Below are 21,472 nucleotides of genomic sequence, written 5' to 3'. Positions count from 1 at the left end.
CTTACCCAGTTCCTCAGCAATACTTAGAATCCCAGCTCCCACTGGCTTCAGGATCTGGGCCTCCATCCTTATCTCTCTGATTAAATCATTAGCTTTAAAATCCTTCACCATTTTCAATCCGATAATAAAGCACAGGAAAACGTGGCTGTAAGCTTCATGAATATTTATTTTTTCAACAGTGAAGGAGCTAGTTTACCTAACAGCTTTGCTAACTGATTGTCTGCAGAACAAGGAAGTTATGGCCATGTTAACGCAAGCAGTAGTAGTTTATTGTTTTAGTAGACACTTCTTTTTCCTTCCTTTTGAATAAACACACCGCTGGGTCTGGGAGGACGTGTGCCAAGAGCATTACCAAGCACAGCAACAGCTGAACAAAGCGCGGCAAAAGCACAATTCTAATCATAACAGAGCGAGCAAGTATTGTTACAAATGTTCCCTTTAGTATGGAAATGAGCCAGGGGTAATAAAAACACCATAAAAATGTCAAAATGACTGATCACCATGAAGCAGTGGCCTTTTTATAACCAAAACTTGCAATGAACTTAAAAAAATTCCTGTGTTAAGAGAAATGCCATTTTTACTTAACTTTATTGTTTGACTTATCCTCACTTCGCTGCACAGTTAAATGATTGCAGAAGAGAACAACTTCAGAAGGGCATCAGTAAAGATCTGATTGATATTAAATGGCATCCAAGCACAATGGTGGACTCTGGATGGAAACAAACTGTTAACCAGGGCATTAACATTAACACTGCTACTGCCTCTTTATGAGAATACGGGGCATATTTAGGTACTAATTGTTTGAGCAGCAGCAATAAAACATAATGCTTAATGACATACAAATGAAGAGCTGTGTAACTTGTGTAATTCCATCAGAAAACGCTCAGGAACAGCAGCTTGACTCTTTAATTACTCAGATCAAAGAAAAAAAAGCATTTTGAAGTCTGGTCTAAAGTGTTAGTTATTATTCCTCTCACTAAAGCATAGATCAGCTCGGATAGAAATAGTACTTCAGACTAGATTTGGTTAGCGAAAATGGTAAAAAAAAGAATATCCATTGCTTTGCTGATGCCCACGTATACTGGGGGATATGTTAAATTCTAATTACAACAGACTGGCAGAAAGGAAAAGAGAAAAGAAAGAAAAAGTGTAGAAGCTAAAATAAGGACAAATAAAGGTCATGTATTGCTCTCAGAGACCTGAAGCTGGTAAACACACACAAAGGTGCCTGGGCTAAACACAAAATGTAAAACGGGCATCCTCTTTCCTCCAGACTCGATTCTATACATAGACAATATGTATGTGCCACTTAACAGTCAATGCAACACCAGTATTTTAAATATGGTTTTATCAGCCATTACTTCCTATTTTCAGCTACAATAATCCACATTTTTGGTGGGTTTTTTTTTTTTTTTTTACTTTTGTAACAAACTTTTAAAAGCTGAGAATCTTGGCCCAAGAAATGCTTTGCTGGTAAGATAAGGTCAAGAGAAAGTCTGAAATACCTACAGCTTCCTAATTATTAGCATTTTCTGGCAGATCCAGAATGCAGAACCAACTTGACAGTTGGCCTGAGTGCATCCCAGAACATTTGGATGACAGACCTTAAGCCTGGCCAGTACCTTCATGCCTCATTTCTTCCTCTATGAAATTCTTGCTGAGATCTATAGGTGAAACCCACTCCATAAAGCTAGGCATTTTTGTGACTATGCCCCTCACATCCTCACTACATCCATCGATCCACAAACAGAGGAACGCACACGGGTGCCCTCTCTGTGGGTCTAACACCCATTGGGATCCCTTGCATGTAGGAGACCTGCAGGGTCACTTTGGCCAAACTGTACCTCGTGTCCTAATGAGTGTGCCAGGGGGACCTGTGTCCAGCCCAGGGCGAGAGCAGGGCAGGATCCTGGCTGGTTCCCATGCATGGCAAAAAGGGGACTGAAGATATTTACACCAGTAACATGTTTAAGCAACTGAGCAGGCCATTAACTGCATGTGTTTACATTCAAATTCACATGTAAATCCTTCATGACACTAACTGCAGTGAATCCAGTAAGATTTTCTAAAATGCCGATAGCGTAGAGGAGCAGGGCGTGTGTATGCAAAAGGCTGTGCTGCTGTTTACACAAGGGGTTTCTTGCAGACGCAGTAAATGTTGATGCACAGCTCCAGTTTATATAAATAACGCCATTACTGTAGTAATAAGCTGGAAAGTGCTGAGAGCACATACTTACAGTCTGGAGGCAAGCGGAGGTGGGTGTGCAGCCTGAGCGAGGCTGCCGTGTGCCAAATGTTTCTGTAAGGTCTGTGGTGCACGTGTGCAGCTACAGCGCTGCCAGGAGCAGCACAGCCGGGTGCAGGGGACCTGCGCTTGCATCTCCGTTTCTCTGCAGCTTGCCTACGCTTCTTTAGGGACAGAAGGGACCACTAGATGACCCCATCTGGACTAGGTGTATCCCTTTATCCTACTAACATTCTCAATATCTTGCATTCAACCGAAACACCCTGTCCACAAATCACCCAGCGTTGTTTTGAAGATTTTGAGACATGCAGTGTCTACCCCTTCCTTTGATAGCTCCTTCCACAATGTGTGCATTTCCCATTTAAATGGTTCTGGCTTCATACTCTGGCCGTTAACTCCTGTCACATCTTTCTCTGCCAATGGGCCAGCCAGAACAAAGATGTAAAAACCTTGCAATGACTCCATGCGTCCGATTGATTTCCCAGTGGACATTGCAGGGATTTTTTCCCACTGGCATCTGCAAGAGCTGGAACGGGTGCTGTATGTAGAATACTCATCAACTTCAGGGCATTTAGAGTCCTGGGCACACTCAACATACCCCATGTAGGCAGGGGTGATGCCCAGATAGCAAAGCCGTGATAAATTCCCCATTAACCTTTGACCACCTCCCAGTTTTTGCTCACTGCTACATCTCCCCTGGGGCTTTATTCCAATATTTCAAACCTCTGAAGAGTTTCAGACAGCCACAGAAATGGAGCTGACAGAGAAATATTTCCTCTTTCCCACCCCAAGTGTGCAATTTCTGCACAGGGCTCTTTGGGTCCAAGGTCCAGGTCAGGTCAAGCTGAAGTTTGGGTGAGGGCCAGCTTTTCTTAACTTAAAAGTCTCACAGCTTGGACATTTGCTGCCTCTGGAGTGAGTAGTGAGACACTCACTCGTTCGCCTCGCAGGGGTGGAGGTGCTGGCCTTGACCCTGAAATCCCTGCTCCACTCCAGGCACTGGAGTTTGGCCATCAGCTCCAGGGACCCCAAGATTTCATCTTGCTAATGGCAGTTTGGCTCCTGGTGCAGCTATGACATTTGGCTCTAGAGGTGAAGAGAGGAAAAATAGTCCCTTTTCACTAAAAAACAGAAACCTTTTCCAAACTATTCAAAAACTAATGCCTCTGCTAGATTCACAGAACCTACAAAAAATATCAGACCAAGTTGTGGTGCACAGGTAATGCTGCAATATTGTCTGCTTTGTCCTGCCAGCACGTATTTCTGACGTGTGCAAACACACACACACATGCACACTCTCTCTCACACACACACACGGCCATCCTTGCCTTCAAAACATAGTAAGTTTACAGAACTTTATCGTTCTGTAACGATACTTCCAGAACTTCCAGGCTTTTATTCCTTTCTTTTCTTCTGTAACTTTTATTACACAGCCACAGACATACACAGACTCTGTCATGCTGTCTCATTTTGATGTGTTCAGTTACCGTATTTGCCACTGATTGAAAATCACGTGACACTTTTTATTTTAAATGTCTGATAAAAGTTTTTAGTTTGAAAGGGGCCGACCATACAAAGATTGTCCATACAGAGTTTAAAAATGCCACACACAAACTGGCATGTAAGGCCATGTTTGATCTGTAATGCAAATAAAATGAAAAAAGATGGTGAGTTTCAAGCCTAAAATTCCTTTGATCTTTGAAGCCCCATGGCTTTAAAGTACAACTGCCTTCTGTACCACAGCCTGGCATGTACATCTATATTCCTATATGTATATGTATACTTATATGTAACATAAAAAACTTCTGTCTTCAAAATAGGGTCAGTGGCTAATTGCAAGACTATGTTTTTCTTCTTTAAACACCCTCTATTTGTGAGTGAAGATGAGTCCAAATCTTGTCCCACTGATGAAAAACAAATTCAAATACGAGCAGGACCTAGCTGAATTTATTCAGAGTAAGGAAGACTTTGCAGTACATGCAAGGTACAATCAAGCCCTAAAAATAAATGGCATGCAGTAGGGCACGGGACAGAGTGACTCTTAAGAGCACTTACAGGTACCCTGTGGAGGCAAAATAACTCCTCAAAAACAGAACCCACCCAGGCACAGCAAGCCAGCGCAAGGCCCAGACAATATATACAGCCCCTCTTAAATAGAGCATATGATGATATTTTTCCTAGGGGGAAATTTCACACCAATTTGGGTGCTCAACAGGAGATGCTCAAGAAGGAGCTGATACCCAAGGCAGGGTGAAAACCCCAAGCTTTCTGTAAATCAAGACCTTTATAGCATCTCACATGGCGTATCCAAAACCAGAGCTGCCTTCTTAGCACCATGGCTGAGAGCTGCAGCTGCACTTGGCCGTTGTATCGTCCATGCTGGGTGGTTTACTGCAGTGTTCCCCTTTGGAAATCTCTCTATCAGCATCACTAGAGATTTGTGTCAAAAGGCAGGAGCTTTAAAGGGCAGGAAGAAGCCACTCCTTCCACATATCTGGCAATATGTAAAGTTTTTGACTGCATGATACCACACTACAGAGCGGGGTCACAAATGGTAGAAGGCACCAGTGGAGAGCATTACGCTCAGCATGGAAGATTATGCTGTATGGGAAATGCAGAATTGCTTCTTTTAACCCACTAACCCTCTCTGGGGGTCAGTGACATAGCTGCCATTTGAAAAAGTGCCATAGGACAGTCTCTTAGGGTTTGCTTAGAGCTCAACCATACAAAACCAGTGTTCACCTCCACATTTGAAGCTGGTATCAGTACCGCTATCACAGCTTGTGTTAGAAGTGTCCTCTCGCTGCAGCACCGGCACAGAGAGCAGACAAGGGCCACGGGCTTACAGGTGAATCCTGCCCTCCACCATGCCCCAAATGCTGCTGAAATGTGTGGTAGCTCAGTACATATTATGGTGCAATAAGTAGCTTCCCATAGGCATGAGACAGCCCTTAGTATCACTCATGGAAACATCCACTTACTGCCTACTTAAAATAAAGGTGATGCACATAGTGTATAAAGGCTTTTTAGGGTTGTTTTAAATGAAATCACTCAATAAACTACAGTCACTAAGAACTCCTCCCTAAATCATGCCTTACATCCAAATAGACCCCTCAGTGCTCATATTTAAGTCCCCCTGAAGCTGAGAGCATGCATGTGAAGATACCCATGATCTGAATTTAGCTTTTATGGACTTCATAAATTTGTGTTAACAAAATGTAACTGAACCCTCCTGCTGAAAAAAAAAAAATTAGCAATGGGTTGCTTTATTATAACCTCTGGAGGAAGACCATCCCTCATGATGGTCTTCCTGTAGAGGTTATAACATGGATTTCCTACTACAGCATACAGAAAAGCAGCAGAGTGTGCGATGCAGTGCTTTATTGCAACAGTGCCAGTTGGTAAACTCCACGTGAGTAGGAAGCTCTCCCTCTTCTACTTCCTCCTCCTCCTCCTTCTCCTCCTCCCCTTCCCCAGAGTTATTGGATGGGTCCAGCCAGCACCGGCACAGTGGGCAGGGACGGAGCCACTGATCCATCTGGCTACGGCAAAAAAGAGACTTTTTGGAGCAGCAAGTATTGGTGAAGGAAAACAGGAGCTTATGTGCTTCGCTGAATCGGGGCCCCATCTCACAGCACTACGGCTGAGCAAACAGGGAACTGTTGGTTTGCTGGTGACTCAAACAAGCCAGCAGAAAAATCACTGCAGGTCAACCCAGAGCAAATACCTTCAGAAAAGTTCAGAGAAAAGCAAAGCCTAAAGCACTGTTTTGTTTCAGGTTGAATTAAGTGTTTCACTTTTAAACGGAGCAGCTGGTTTGCTGAAGATCTCTTTCACGGAACAGGCTTGAGCAGGAAGTCATTTCAAACTTAAAAATTGGCATGTTTCAAATTTTCAGGATTTTCTTCCCAGCAAACTTTAAGTGAAACTCAAATGAACAGCAAACAGTTGCAGCATTGCTGAACCTGCCTTCTCTAAAGAAAATTTTGGCTGCTAAAGGGTTGGGTGCCTTTTCTTGGCATGCAGCAGAACAAAGGTGTGAGCCCTCCTGGATGGGAGCAGCTCCCTGCGTGCTCATCTTACTGCACCCAACTCACCCTCCACTGGCTCCTTCAGCAGCTGCATTTACAAACAAAGCGTTTCACCTACATTTCATATTTTCCCCTCCCAAGCACCTGGAGGCCAAAGTTCATTTTACAGGCTCACAAATTATTATGTTCTGATTTACAAAATTTTCTTTTAAAAAGAAAACCCACTGCAGGTTTGTGCTTAAAAAACAAATGCAACCTCCTTCCACCCCCCCAAAAAAATGCATAGTGAAACAGATTTCCCTGCGAGCAGAGATCTTTGCTAGTGAAGATGACAAGGGGTCCATCAGAAGTGACCTGGCCCCCACAGACCCTCACAGCCAGAATATAAACAGTGGAAAAGGCCAGTTTCTGATGGAAAGGATGGCACCAGTGGTACCTGAGATGTTGTTATGAGATTACATGTGGCTAGTGTAAAAAGGTATAGAGAGAGATGACCTCTCGGTTAGGACAAGTACAGTTGGTCACATGCTACATTAGGCGTATTCTGAGCATGGCATCTATAGAACCTGAAAAAAAAAATCTTTATTTTCTTTGATCAAAAATATGTATAGAAATGCCTGTTTCAAGGAAAATATCATACATTTTTTTTTCTTGTTTAACAAAATAAATTAAATATACATGACTTCTGTTTAAACTCTATATAGAATTACAAAGGTTTTATATTTGCAATTGGATTCATTTCCAGTCCATATAGGTATTTAATATGGTCCTTATTTATTTTCTCTTCTATCTGTTTTTACTGTTGTTTGAGCTGCAACAAAGTTGTATCATTTCCAAAATGTTATCTGAGGGGAGGGGAAAACCGCACACAACCTAGGTGAATATTTCTCAAATGCATTTTTTCCTACAAGATTATTATTTCATTCTCTTTGTTTCTTACTCTTTTTTCTAATGTTTTCATGTATTTTGCATTCATGTAGAAAATCCAGTAGCTTGTCACTGTGAGCCATCAGAGGAGGACAGCGTGTTTTGCTTTCTTCACCATCAGCAGTTCAATTATTATTATTATTAATTATTATTATTTCTTAAATATAAATATAAAGGTGTTCTGTACAATGTTCCTCTTTCCTTTTTCCTGGCAGTGGCACTGAGTCCTAGGACCAGGGAGTGGAGCACTTGTGGTTTGGTCTGCAGAACCCCCCATGGGAAACACGAAGCCTTCAACTTGCAGAAATCGAACCAACCAGCTTGGTTAGCGTTTCAGATCAAATGACCATGCTTGAGAAGCATTTGGCATTTCAAGTTGTGAATAGAAATTAGTTTTTCCAGACCCTCTTGTGTTATTTTTTTTCCCCTGGAAGAGATGAATTGGTTATGTCTCCTGGTGCTTTGGCACTAAACCTCAGGTACTTTAGAGCTCAAGTCATGCAGAGCAGGTCTGGGGGCTTCCCACCGATGCAAGTGATGTGCAGCAGGCACGGGAACAGCAGTGCCCATCCAGAAAAGCACCACAGTCACCTCTTGCTATTCTTGTTCCTCTTAGCAACACAAGGAAGGAGGTGGTGGTTCACGTCCCTGTGTCCTGTCTCACTTGTCGCCACCCTGATTAAAAAATCTGGGAATGTTCTGCTGTTGGGGATGGCTGCCTCTCTGATGAGATTTGGAGTTCCTTCATTATTCCTCAGCTACATCCTGATTGCAATAATTAAAAAACAAAATCTCTTTTCTCTCTCTGTCTTTCTCTATTATATATATATTTATATAGATAGATATAGATATATACACATATATATATACACACATACACACACGCATATACAATTATATATATATGTATATATATATTTAAAATTATATATATAATCTTTTCTGTCTGCTTTGCCTATTGCTGGCAGTGTGAGCTGACTTGGAGCAGTCTCTTCTGAGGTACCACGAGAAAAAGCCCAAACGAGCTACTGTACACAGCTACCCTCTTAGCACTGGTACTGAATGTGCTGATGCTGATGGACTTTGCCTTCCACGTGCGAGTGGGTGTGGGTGTGGATGTCCGTGTAAATCTTTGGGTACATTTTGGATGCCATGGCCGGGGCAAGTGCAGGCCCTTGCGACAGTAAATGCTGCTGCTGGGCAACATATTCCTCATAGTTTATGGAGGAGATGCAGTCTTTGTCGGGGACCTGAGAGACACAGATTCTGTCCCGGGGCTGCGGCCGGTGCACGGGGGCAGGAGCTGGTGGGGAGCAGGGTTTCTTCTTGGTCTGGCAAAGCCACAAGAGGATCGTTCCAAAGATGAAGACGGCTCCGGCAGGGATGCCAATGATCACAGGCCAGGGAAGGCTGCTGGCCGAGGAGGGGGGCACAGGTGCACTTGGAGGCTTGGGATCTGGACATCACAGCAGGAGAGAGACAGAAAGAGTTAATTAAATGCAGGCAAAGTGAATTCAAAACAGATGTCACACTTGGGCTGGCTTTTGCACAGGCTGTCTGGCAACCCTGCCAGACCAAGTAACAAGGGAGAAATCAAGCCAGCAGATGATGTTTGGTAACTGCTTTGCTTTTCAGTGCTCCTGGAAGGACAAGCAACTCATTTTCTCTGGTTTAGGGGTCGGGAGCAGAGTCTTTGGGGGATTTTTTAACTTTCTTATCCAAGCTTTAATGGATGCACTAGAGCCAGCCCAAGTGAGTTTCCTAACACTCTCACTCTGTGACGGACTGGGCTTCACTGCTCACATTGGAGGACACAACATGGGATGTGCCGGTAATATCTCCATGTCAGAGGCCCAGGAGGCAGGATCAGGTTGTGCAGAGCAACGGCACATTGCCCACTTGCTCTGCCAGGTGTAGCTGTGTCTGCGTGGGCTTCAGACACTGTTTAGTATCCCTTTCTGGCAATACTGAAGCTACTCAGCAATGCTCTGCCACGGCAGGCAGCACAAATGTGATGTTTTGGAGGGGTTGTCTTGAATTTCTTGTGTGGCTGGGAGGAAGGCTGAAGAATGTGAAAATGCAGGTGAGCTGGTATCCCTTTCTTGGTGCCCAAGCCAGGGAGAACCAAAAATTCACACGGCATTAAAGTGTGTGTCCCATTCCCTATGCCAAATGAGCTCTCCCTCCACCAGTCTCTTTGGACCTGCCGTTGGCTTTCCCAAGGGCAGCGAATTCAGTTACCAGAGGAGATAAGACGCTTCAGACAGCATCTTTCACACCTACCTTCCCCTCTCTGCTGTTGGCAGCCTGTACATCCCTGGGTAGCCACTCTAGTTTCTCAGCCTGATCTCTCGATTTGTAGACCCAAAAGGAGTCCTGGGATAGGATCCTAGCTATCAAAATCCCCATCTAGATAGCTACCAGCTGGGATTTCCAAAGCCCTGAAAAATACCTGGGCACAGAATTCAACTTGCAGGGAGACACTCAAGAAACTTTGAAAACCGCAGGCTATCCAAATGGCCCAATATGCTATATTCAAACAGATATCACTTAACTTTCAAGCCAGACTTCTTTAAGACACGAATGTCTTTTTCTCTCCTTGACAAATAATTCGATGGCTAGTTTGAAATATTAAATATATACCATGTGGTCTCTCTGAAGTCAGAAGGACCTATACTGTTGACCTCAACAGACAAAACTTTGATTCACCAACACTGGAAATTACAGAATAATTTAGGCTGGAAGGGGAGTCTGGAGGTCATCTGGTCCGGCCCCCTGCTCAAAGCAAGACTTGATCAGGGAACTGACCCACAGCTGACCACAAAAACAACAGTCTTCATGTTGGTTGGAAGAAATCCTCTGCTGGGCTGAAATGAAAGTGTTTTGATATTCATCCATGCTGTTCTTCAGAGCTGTCTAAGTCAAATCTGGTAGATTTACAAGCAAAATGGTGTTTTTCTAACTCATGGCCTTGCAACCACATCTTTGCCTCTGAGGGCAAGCTGGGTTCTCCTTCTCCATCATTGCCAATAACAACAGGCCTGCAGGCTCTGGTTCTGGTATGAGGCCTCATTATAGTCCCATTTAAATCAATGGAAAATCTCGCACTGATTTCAGTGGGAGCTGGATCACACTCTCATAGTTCAGAAACTCCCAGAGGCTTTGAGTTATATCCCACCCACGCAGCCTTTTCCTTGGGATTGACAGGCTTTCTAGGTGGAGTTTAGTCCTAAATCTAAGTGATGCAGAAGAAGATCCCAAGAGCATTCTCTTACTTGGCAATCTGCTGTCAGTGTCTAAATTCAAGCTAGTGACCCTCGATGGCTGCTGAGATGCAGAGCTTTGGCAATCAGTGAGCAGAAGAAGCCATGCTGCCTTAGTTACAGGAGTCATGAGCATTTTCCCCACTACCTACACAGAAAAGCAGTCCTAACAGCCTGGGAGAGTTAATGATCTCTGTCTCTCACTGGTGTCTTGACTGGAGACACCCCATTAGACCTGACCGCTAAAATGTTCTGATACTGGCTCCAGCTCCTGCTCTCTCTTAGCTGTGTTGGCCTTGTGATGGTGAAGAGAAGAAAAAGCAGCAAGATTGATTTTTGTCATAAAACTGGAGGATCTGAAGCTAGATTCACATGGCAAGATGAGGCAGAAAGAAATGCCCTTTTCAATAAAAAATTTTTATCAGGGTAGAACTGCAGAGCCAGGAGGCAAAGGAGTAAGCGACAAAGCAAGGATGTTGTGCCTGAAACACACTCGATACAGCCTCAGTTGGACATGGCCACTGGCTCTGAGGCCTGGGGAGAGAAGGAAGCAGCTGTGAGTTTGGTACAAGGGTCCCCAGGGGATCATTAGGTAAGAATTTAACTAATAAATCATTCTCTTTCACACTTGTTCTTTTCCTTTCCTTGTGACTGGGACAGTTTTTATTCTTCTCTCATTTTATGGGCCTGTATCATTGTTTCCTTTTACTAGTAAAAGCAATATAAATAAGAGCAAGAGAAAGAAGAAATGTAAGGTAATGGGGTTGCCAACTGTGTTGCTATTCAGTTCCCCTCTCACCTCCCACATCCTATTGCTGAAGTGATGTAGTGCCTGCAACTGCAGTACCATTTCCCAGCTCCTCTTTCATACAGGAGCAGATCATTCATTTTATTTCACCTTGCTGGAATCATTATTCCCCACGAACGGAGAAAAGGAACCCTCATCAAGAGGAATTCAGCAGGGGCTGATTTAAATCAGGGCTGATTTAGTCCCTTACTCATTCTTATTAGAACTGGGCTAGCCTAAATCAGCACAGCATCACAGAGGGCCATGGAGCCCGATGGACATCAGCAGTTGTGTTAATAAATACCATGATGCAGACTATTGGTTCAGATGGGGGGAAAAAAAGGCATAACTCACCTGGCAGGACGGTGAGAAAAGCGCTGCGAAAGCTGTAGCCCATGGTGTTTGCCCCTAGGCAAATGTACATCCCTGCGTCCTCTTCCTTGGCTCGAGTAATCATCAGTTTGTTCAGGTAGGAACCATCGGGACGGGACCAGACCTCCCCCGTGGGCAGCACAACGAACTTCTGTCCCCCAACATCGATGGTTGAGTTGTACTTGCTCTCTGTGCCATACTCCACCCTTTTCAGCCACTGGATGACGGGTTTGACATCACTGCGGACTTTGCACTGGAAGGACGTGGTCCCACCGTAGTCTACTGTTGTGTTGACAGGGTGCGTCCCTGTCAGGATGGGCTTGGACCTCGTCCTCTCTGCACAAAAACACAGGGAGCGCCATGGAAAAAGGTGTTTGCCAATCTCATTAACTTGTGATTGCAGAAACATAGGAAAAAGGTGTAGGAGGGATGCAAAATAATTGCCTAGTCCAACTCCCTGCCCTAAGGCAGGCTGAGATTTCTGCAAAACTCTCCTGATATAAATTTGCCCAGCCTCTTCCAAAGCCTCTAATGGTAGATGGTCTCCAGTCTCTCCAGACAACTACTCCATTGTCTGAGGCTTAGCAAGTCTTTTCCCATGCTCAGCCTGAATCTTCCTGTTTCTAAGAAGGAAGTTAGTTACTCTATCTGCATCAGACCTGGAGAAAAGTTTGCTCTCCCTCTTAGCCCTTATATTTTGGAAGATTTTCTTCAGCCCTCTCTTCTGTACACTGAACAACCTCCTAACTGCTAAGCAAACAGGATCCTAAGAATCTCCTATAGAAGGTTTTTCTGTCTTTGTTGTATTTCTGCTCTCTCAGGTCACTCATGAAGCATTTATATTTGGGTACCCAGTTTGCAGTGGTATTACTCAGCACCACACATGTTAGACCTGGCCTTTCTGCTTCTTGGCAAGTCTTGTAAGTCCAGTCTGGACTGCTGAATTTCCTCATTCCCTTGCTGTACGCTGCAGCTATGAGACGACAAAAAGGGCCATCCTTCCTTGTACTCCCACTTATCCCCTTGTCTCAGGGACCATATCTCAGAATAATGGGATCTTAATGATGTACCTTGACCTACAGGGTCAAAGGCTGCAGTGATCTTTCTTGAGCCCTGACCAGAGGAAGATAAATGGCCTGATACTAGCCATAAAGGCCAAAACCCATTTCAGGATTAAATTTGGGCAATAGTACAGGTCTGAACACAAATGAAGTGGATTATTTCACTGTAAATGTTCACTTTATATTGACCCTGATGATATCTTATCAATGTTTATAAATACCTGAAGGGAGTGTGTAAAGAAGGTGAAGCCAGGCTTTTTTCAGTGACAGGAACAGAGGCAATGGGCACAAACTGAAACACTAAAGGAAACACTAAACATCAGGAAACACTTTTTGACTGTGAGGGTGACTGAGCACTGGCACAGGTTGCGCAGAGAGATTGTGGCATCTCCATCCTTGGTCGTACTCAAAAGCCGTCTGGACATGGTCCTGGGCAACCAGATCTAGGTGACCCTGCTTGAGCAGGGGGGGTTGGACCAGATGACCTCCAGAGGTCCCTTCCAACCTCAGCCATTCTGTGATTCTGTGATGTTGTGTCTCTTACCACCATCTCTGGTAGGGTGCAATTTACAGGTGAATATGACAGAACCTTATGTATTCTCAGACACAACCTCAGTTTTTTACCAGATTATTTACAAGTACGTATCTATGGAGAGTCCACACCAGAACCACTGTGGCTACCCCCAGTCTGGGGACAGTGAGGGGCGGGGTAAGGCATGTTCCTTCTCCTTTTGGTCTTCCCAAATGTTCCTTAAGGACAGACAAAATTGGATGGGAAAAGGCCCCTTCTTTCATGAACTAATGTCAGGCTTTGGATATTGTCTCATCTTTTGTCTGGGAGTCCTTCAGGAGATATCTGTCATCTCTGTTTGCTGGGCCTGGTAGCTGCCCATAGGGACCAAACTCTACTGGAAGCCATCCCATGCCATGACATCCACTGCTGGGGGAGCTGAGACCACAGGCACCACCGGTGAGGAAGATCTTCACTTCATGCTCACCTCCCTGCTTTTATTATTTCTTTCTTCAGTCTAATTGTCCCCACACTCACTATGGAGCAAATGTTTGAGTAGGAAGAGCTCAGAAGGCTTTTGCTTTTCTAGCCAATAACAAAATCTTTCCTTTGTCACAAAATTTTTTGCCTCAAGTCTCAGCTGATAAATGAAACAAGATGGTAGGAAAGGAAATCAAACACAAGAGGTTCACAAGACCATGCTTTCCAGCATGATCGTAAGCCTTACGTTGTGTCAACACCACGTAAAGTCAAAGGAAAAATATATCTCTCATTCTGAGGAATGTTTGGACTTTTTTTAGTGCTAGCATCAGAGAAATCAGTCACAGTTTCCAGACAAGGAGGTACTGCAAACCTCTATCCTAGGCACAGAGAGAAATTATGGTATCACAGTGGGTGGTAACTGCTGGCAATCATCAACCGCTTTTGATGGCAAACACTTTTGGACTGAGCATGAAACAAAACAACTCCCACTGGCTGTGGGGTGAGAGGAAGGAACAATGGACCCTCTTTCAAAAAGTCAGGATACTTTTAATAATGAGGGCTCTAAAGATGTTCTTGGGAAACAAAAACAACACAGTGGTCTCTATAGGCTTTGCCTTGGGACTACAAGCGGGAATCACAGCTGGGGAGACTGAGACTCAGATAAGCAGGACTTGAGAGTGGAGGCTCAGAGGGAAAAAAAAAAGGAGGAAATTGAATAAAACCTGTAATGCTCCACAGAATGATGTTAAAAATAGAAAGATGTCTGAAAACTGCTTAATGCCCTTATCTCCTTGACTCTGGTTCCAGCTTTGGTTACTGTTTTCACTCCTAGCCAGCAAAAGCTAATGAAAACAAAGGTTACATACATCTTTAAGTTGATAAAAACCAAGATAAACAGGGACACAGAAAGGGGTTTGTTCCTGGTGCTGTCTGGTTTTGATGAAGTGAAAATGCCACAGCTGCCATTAGGATGGGGCTTGATTCATTTCCCTGTCTCTGCTCCTGGTTTTAGTGTAAACACATGTTTTTACTGTCTCCACACAGCTGCATCTTTATCAATCCCAGATGTCCAGCAGGTTTGTGCCTTTGGAGCCCAACAGAGCTCCCCACATGTGCTTTTAATTCCTGTGATTCTAGAGAAAGGACTTATCAGAGAACAGATCTTTACCTTTAAGAACAATCTTTCACACTGGGATAACCTTTCTCATGCTAAAATGTATGCACAGACAGACAAACAACATGCTTTCCATGTGGCTGGAAATAGCCTTCCATGCCCCTGCTCCTCATTAATGAAGGCTATTCAATCTTCCCTCCACTCAGCTCATCTTCTCCACTTTCTTGAGTTGGTGTTCTGTAATCATTTCCATGACAACTTATGATGATGTCATAGACAAAGCACAATGATTTAAGAATAAGAGCCCTTCTCTGGTAGACTTAGGTACAATTTGAGTATAATTAGCTTCAGTAATAATAGGGGAAACAGGAGATTAGAGACCAAGAATCAGAATAGCTAGACAGTAAGAAGAGCAATTTACTCTACCCTACCACAATGCAGGGTAATCCCCCACAGCTCATCTTCTAAGGGTTGAATCCTTAAAGCTATGTAGGCATTTAAAGATACACACAGGACCCTAGTGGGATTTTCTTTTTTTTTTAGAATCTCATTTGTACCCACCTGAACCTTCAGATGGCCAAATCTTTTTTAAAATCTGGCCCTAAAGCCTTGTCTGGCTAATCACTCTAGTCATAAGATTTCTGCTAATTCCCTTGGGAGATTTCTCTAATGAAGTGGGCCTCCTATTACAGCTATCTAGACTAAATTTTCAGTTGATTGGTTTCACCTTATTAACACTCTGATACAGTAAACTGGGCCATCCTAAATATTTCCACCCCCTCCTCTATGGTACATAAAAGGGCTTTCTCAGTTCTCAGTCTGTCCTTGAATTGACTCTGTTGGTAGTGTAAGACTGCACTGGGAAATGGTGAACTTTTACCATCCAGGTGCCCTTAGAGATGATTGTTTCCCAAGTATCTCTCCTCATTTCAGCTAATAAATTGTATTGTTGCTACTTTGTCTTGCTCAGATGTTAGGTTTATTCTAGAGTTTCAGTAATGTTTTCTGTTTCTGCTGATGTTTTTAACACTTCCCCATTTCTGTGTCCAGCTATCGGCACTACACACTTGCCATCACACTGTCCTTACTCAGCCAGCCCCCTTCTCAAAGCTCCCTCCCTGCCTTTCCACCCCAGAGGCCACACTTACGGATTACTTCAACTTTGTATGTTGCATTGATTTCTCCAACTTTGTTAAACACTCGGCAGGTGTATTTCCCACTATCCTCTGGCTTCAGGTTCTTCAGGTTCAGCGTCCACTTCTTCTTCTTGTTCTCCCCAATCTCTTGGGGCGTGAGGGGCTTATTGTCCTTCAGCCATGTGATGTCAGGCCGTGGGTTCCCGCTGGCCACGCACTTCAGGCGGATGGAGCTGCCGACAGGACGGGCGATCACTCTCCGTCTCATCTTGGCAGGCTGCGTGAACCTAGGCCGGGCTGCAAAAGGCATGAAAAATTGACTGTGGTGAGCAAAGGGCATGCAAAGAAGGATACTGCTGTCAAGTGTTATGGCCAAATTTGCTTGAGAGGCACCCAGCAGCCCCATACATACCAGTGTATCACTCTCTCTCATATCAGCTCAAACTGATTTCCTTAGAAAGGAGACACCATCCAGCCTGATGCATTTGAATGCAGTCTACTGGACTGCTATGGCCACCACATTAGCCTTCTGCATAGCACAACCCTGGAACTTCTCAGTGTCCGTAAGGCAACTGCATCAGACCATCTCACAAAATAGTACCAAAATCATGCTACTGTAGCTGAAGCCAAAATGCGGCCCCATAATCACATTATAATTGTTACCATATTCCATGCCACAAATGCAAGCCCTTAGCCAAGACCAAAGGAAAAACCTCAGAATCCTGTCAGGCTGACCATTTTCTCAATCTTTTGCTGGTCACTTGAAACTTAATTTTCTGAAGATGTTTTGCCCCTTAGTTCTCACTGGCTTTAATGGGACTTAAGAACAGTCAACACCTTTTTAATATGTAGGAAAGTCTTAGAAGTGTGCCAGACTTTTGTATATTGATCTGAACTCAAATGTATGCAATTTATTCAACATTAATTTATGAAGCATTCACAATGAAAGGCCCAAAGAAGCAAAGAAACAAATGGAAAGAACCAATAAAAAACCCTTGAGTTTGTTAGAAAATACCCCATGCCAGTCCATCCCAAAAATGGAGACTCCGAAGCAATAGCTGCTGGTGGACAGAATCATGGATTAAGATAGTCACCTCATCTTAGCAAGGAAATCACCAATATTTCTAACGGCAGCGACAAGAACACTAGAGAAATGCAAGGTCCCTACCTGGCAAAATTTGAAACTTATACCCTCGACTGCACCTAACTTTAATTCAGATTATGTCAGAATTCCAGAGGGAAAAGAAGTGGCACCTTTACACCCTAGTACCTTTACTGACATTGCAGAGAGTTTTCCTGTAAAGTCATGAGTTGGTTTAACTAATCAACAGAAAGAAAAACATCTTTGCAAAAACTTTTAAGACAGTTGAAACAATAGAACATGATCTGTTGCAAGGCAAAAGCTTGTCAAATAGTATCCTGTAATTAAGAAATTAAAAGAAATTACAAATTTATCGGTTACTTTAATTATGCAATGCCAGTCCAGGGGCACTTCTAACTGCAGTCTCCCGCTCAGATTAACACCACTTCTGACTCCCACTTGGCACTCTCTCCCTACATCCAAAATACTCCTGCCAAATTCACCTGTCTTCTTTTTTTATTTTGGCAAAGCCAGTTTCTCCTCTGAGTGCATTCAGCTTTTCCACAACAAGTTTCTCCCCCTGCTTTTGAACCCTATTTCTTGTTTACTGTGATCTTACTCTTCAGCTCCAAAGGGCAGTCACCCTGCATTTTTGCACTCCCTGGTAAACCCTCCCTGATCCTTTTCTTGGGAAATAAGAGAAATAGGTAATGAGCAGCCTGCTCTGTGGCACACTGGGTTGAATTATGCCCATCAGCCACTGGCCTTCACCAACGGCAACTGGAAAGCCACGACCTCAATAACACACCAAAGCAAGCTGAGAACATTGTGCTTCAGGTATCAGGGAAGTTAGCTACAGGGCAGCACGGTGGGACTCTCTACTAGACAGCCAGCCCTGCTGCCCAGTGCTGAGGGCCAGAAGCTCTGGGATGCGCACTATAGTGGAGCTTTGCTGGATGGAGGAGGCTGGTCTGCAGCTTCTTCTGTCCAAGCACTGGGGAATGGCAGCCATTGCCCTCAGAGGCCTGTGAACATATCCCTTACTCCTCACCCCCCTGCAGCCTTGCCCAACATCCCTCCCTCTTGGAAGAAGACACCCTTTGGCATACCCCTCTCTTCAGAGTCCTTTTCTGTAGGGGAAACCATCTGCCTCCGCAGCCTTCCCTTGCCCCCCTTGGCTGTCATTTTGGGTCCCAGCCCTTTCATGTTATTTCAAACTCTTGCTCAGAAATGCTTTGCTCTCCATACAGAGGCTTTCATGTGTAATCTAATGAACCGGAGCAACTCCGGCACTGAAAGTCCTTGCCATGACAGCTGAGCAGCAAGTGTGACATACTAACCCACTCCACAGGTCGTGGTGTGTAAATTGCTGGGTATTCCCTTGGGGGTCTGCTGCAAGAGGAGGCCCCCCTCTCAGCAAAAACAATCACCCTCCCAGAGAGACAATTAACCCTGTCAGAGCTGCACGTTGTGAGCAATGACATGCCAAAGTTTAAGCCTGAGCCAAGGGAGACATTCTGTTATCAGAATGTCAATGTGGGCTGTCAATGTGGAAATTGAGTAAATGTCTGCAAGGTGCCTGGGGAGCTCAAGAACCAGCTGTGAAATGGGTCTAAACAGTTATCCTCTAATATGGCAGTAATTTACTCCGAGACCAGGAACTGCAGGTCCAGGTAGGGGTAGATTCTTGCTGGATGGGATTCCTGGGCTGGGACTAACATATCAAAGAGCAGGCTGGAGACAGGACAGTCACACTGTCCACGCAGAGTGAAGAGTGAAGTCAGTGACTCTAAGCTCTCACCTTCCCCTACCTCTCCCCTGCTTCCACAGCAGTATTTCAGAAGGATATGGTGGTGTCCCTGCTCAGTAAGGGCATTGCAAGACAGAAACTCTTTCCTCCCAAAAAAGCAGGCCTATAACATTTCTGGTTTTCCTCCCACTGCGACTCCCGTGAATCTGTCTGGAATTTTGCATTCACTCCTCGTACATTGTTGCCCAGACACATACCAAACTACAGGTAAAGCTAAACTTTGGCTCTTTCTGTCTTTCTTTCTTCTTCTGTTTAGAGAAGGTTAAGTGATTATGTGGTCTCAAAAGGTACTCCAGGCTGTGTGCAATATGCTGAAACCAGATCCCATTTACACAGTCCTGAATGTTTCCTTGACAAAAGCCTGAATTGGACAAGTTTAGAAAAGCCAGTTAACAAAAAAGGAGAAAGACAGAGACACACACATGAGAGAGAAAAAGAGACCCAGCAAGCACAAAGGAGAAAGAGGGAGAAGCAGCAGCGTGAGAGAGGCAGAAAAAGTCTCTTTTGAGTTGGTGCTAGTAAATGTCTGTCCCCAAATCTGTACCATTTACAGAAGTTTTGCTTGTTGGAGTGCCAGCGAAGGCCATTACAAAGTGCCTCTGTGTTATTTATACTTGACATGCTTGTTCTCCTCCACATCACTTGGCGTTTGCTTCATAAACATGAACCGCACATTTGTACAGTATAAATTATGCCACACACAAGAGCAAGAGAAAACACAAGTGGATGGGGACAAAGAGACAGTGTTGTGTACGGGTTCCTTGCTGAAATGCTGTTTACCATGAAGATTTATTCAAGCTAATGAAAATTAAATGAAACAGAAGGCTGTCAGCACAAAGACCTGGGAAGGAATTCAGCTCTCCCTGTGGGACACCTCGAGGTGCATGGATTAGTCCCAGAGGCTCCTGTCAGACGTTGCTCATACAAAGGGAGGTAGTTAGCTCAAACACGTAGTCTGCTGCGACCCGCCACAATTACCTCCACATAGTGACAGTCAGTACCACTTCAAGCTTTCATGATACTTATACAAAAAAGTGTCACAATACGACTAAGTATTGAAATACTTTCAAGGCTTTTGAATGAGAGCTCAGTCAACTGTGGGAAGATGTGGATGGTGGTATCTACCTTTCCCCACATCAGCTCCCTGCTCTTGATGGGGACAGGACCTCTGCCCAGCAACACCACTCCATGATGGTAGCTGGAAAGCAAAATGGAGCTTTCTTTTACCATGCTTCTCCTCTCCCACTTCTCTAGGGCCCAGGACTCTGCAAACACAAACTGCTCCTTCACCCATTATCCTCCAGAGCCCTGCAGACACACACTGACCCTCGCTGCACACCAGCTCACACCAGCACTTTGCTGGTGAAAACTGCTGGATGGATATGGCTTGGGAGTGCGCATGGCCTGCCCCAGCCATTTCCTTGCTTGGGGAGAGGAGACAGGAGGGAGGGAATGGGGAAAAAGCAGAGGTGCAGGAACATGCTGTAGCACAAAGAAGGACTCGGCAGGGGCAGCACAGAGTAAGACACAATCTGATATGAGATTGTCAATGCCTAATAATTTTGGTAGTGCTTACATCTTTTTTCATAATATTATTGATGTATTGATCCATTACCCACCAGCTCTACCAGGAGCACATCTGCCATGGCATTCAATGTCTGCCCTGTCCACCAGGGTAATGAAGAGTGGAGAAATGGCAACTTTTCTTGCTAGCTGCTGAATCCCTCCTGAAGGACTCCTGACCTGTCGGTTATCTAAGCCATCCTTTCTCTAGCTCTAAAATGTTGCCATCTTTTTCCAGAATTAGTGGAGGTTACCTTCCTCTCCCAGAACAAGCTCAGTCTCAGATTAATCTGTAATTCAAAGCTGTTATGGCACTGCTCCTCCAGGTGTGGACTGGTCTACGCTGCAGCACACCACATCCCTTGTTTGCCAGCTCCTGAAGAAAACTGGCCTCAGCTCAAGTGGTGAGGACTCATATGGTGAAAGCTTGACAGGTTCCACCCCTAACATTGCTGTGAGGTTACTCCCTAGCCACGAATGTGGTACAAAGCCATCTCTGTATTATAAAATTAAACGGAGGGATGTACTGCAAGAGCAAAATGGAAATGCTGTGCTTCATCCCTCGAGGTCATAAACTCACATTGCACTCCTGTCAGTAATGGCCAAAAGCTGTTTGGCATCAGCCTGACAACTTATTGTCCTTCAAGGAGTGCTTGGACCAAACTTTGGAGCTGCAAGTCTTGCGGTGATTCAGAACCTGTTCCAAGTGAGATTTTAGCAGTACCCCAAAGCTCTGCAACAGCATCAAAATCCTGTGCCTGAACAGTCCAGGGCTTAGAGAAGTTCATGCAGGTGTCTAAAAGAGAGCGTAATTTTAAAAAACACTCAGCTTTGGCCTAATGCTAATTAGCCTGAAGTGAAGTCAGACCTCCCATTTGCCCTCAGTGGGAGCAGTGTTATGTTGGCACTGAAGGCTTTTGGAAACATTGCTGTAAAAGTTAATATGCCTTTTATAGACAGTCTATGAAAGCTATAATAGCTGCACATGCAAAAGAAAGTCACTGCCCAGAAAAACAAATGCAAGGGAGAACCATGCTGGGGTATATGGCAGGGGGCCCTAGAGCGGACCACGGGCTGCATTTCGCAGA

The 21,472-nt window shown here is 44.5% G+C and overlaps 1 protein-coding gene across 4 annotated transcripts in view; it reads right to left on the bottom strand.

Annotated features, from left to right (window-relative positions):
• Positions 1 to 238: 238 nt before the first annotated feature.
• The window catches only part of FGFRL1 (fibroblast growth factor receptor like 1), a 185,510-nt gene continuing 164,276 nt past the window's right edge, over positions 239 to 21,472 (bottom strand). For 3 of the 4 annotated variants that reach the window (XM_072862145.1, XM_072862144.1, XM_072862146.1), the window contains exons 5-7: positions 15,943 to 16,227; positions 11,608 to 11,961; positions 240 to 8,659 (exon numbers count right to left, since the gene is read on the bottom strand). In XM_072862145.1, coding sequence (XP_072718246.1) covers positions 8,250 to 8,659; positions 11,608 to 11,961; positions 15,943 to 16,227 — 1,049 coding nt within the window. In that variant the 3' untranslated portion in view covers positions 240 to 8,249. Of the gene's footprint in view, positions 8,660 to 11,607; positions 11,962 to 15,942; positions 16,228 to 21,472 lie in introns of all 4 variants that reach the window. The other variant, XM_072862147.1, reaches the window with a different exon arrangement.

Source organism: Ciconia boyciana, chromosome 5, assembly GCF_034638445.1.
Source record: "Ciconia boyciana chromosome 5, ASM3463844v1, whole genome shotgun sequence".
Lineage (NCBI taxonomy): Eukaryota > Metazoa > Chordata > Aves > Ciconiiformes > Ciconiidae > Ciconia > Ciconia boyciana.
Note: the sequence above shows the minus strand (reverse complement) of the source record. Positions and strands in the feature narration are given on the sequence as shown.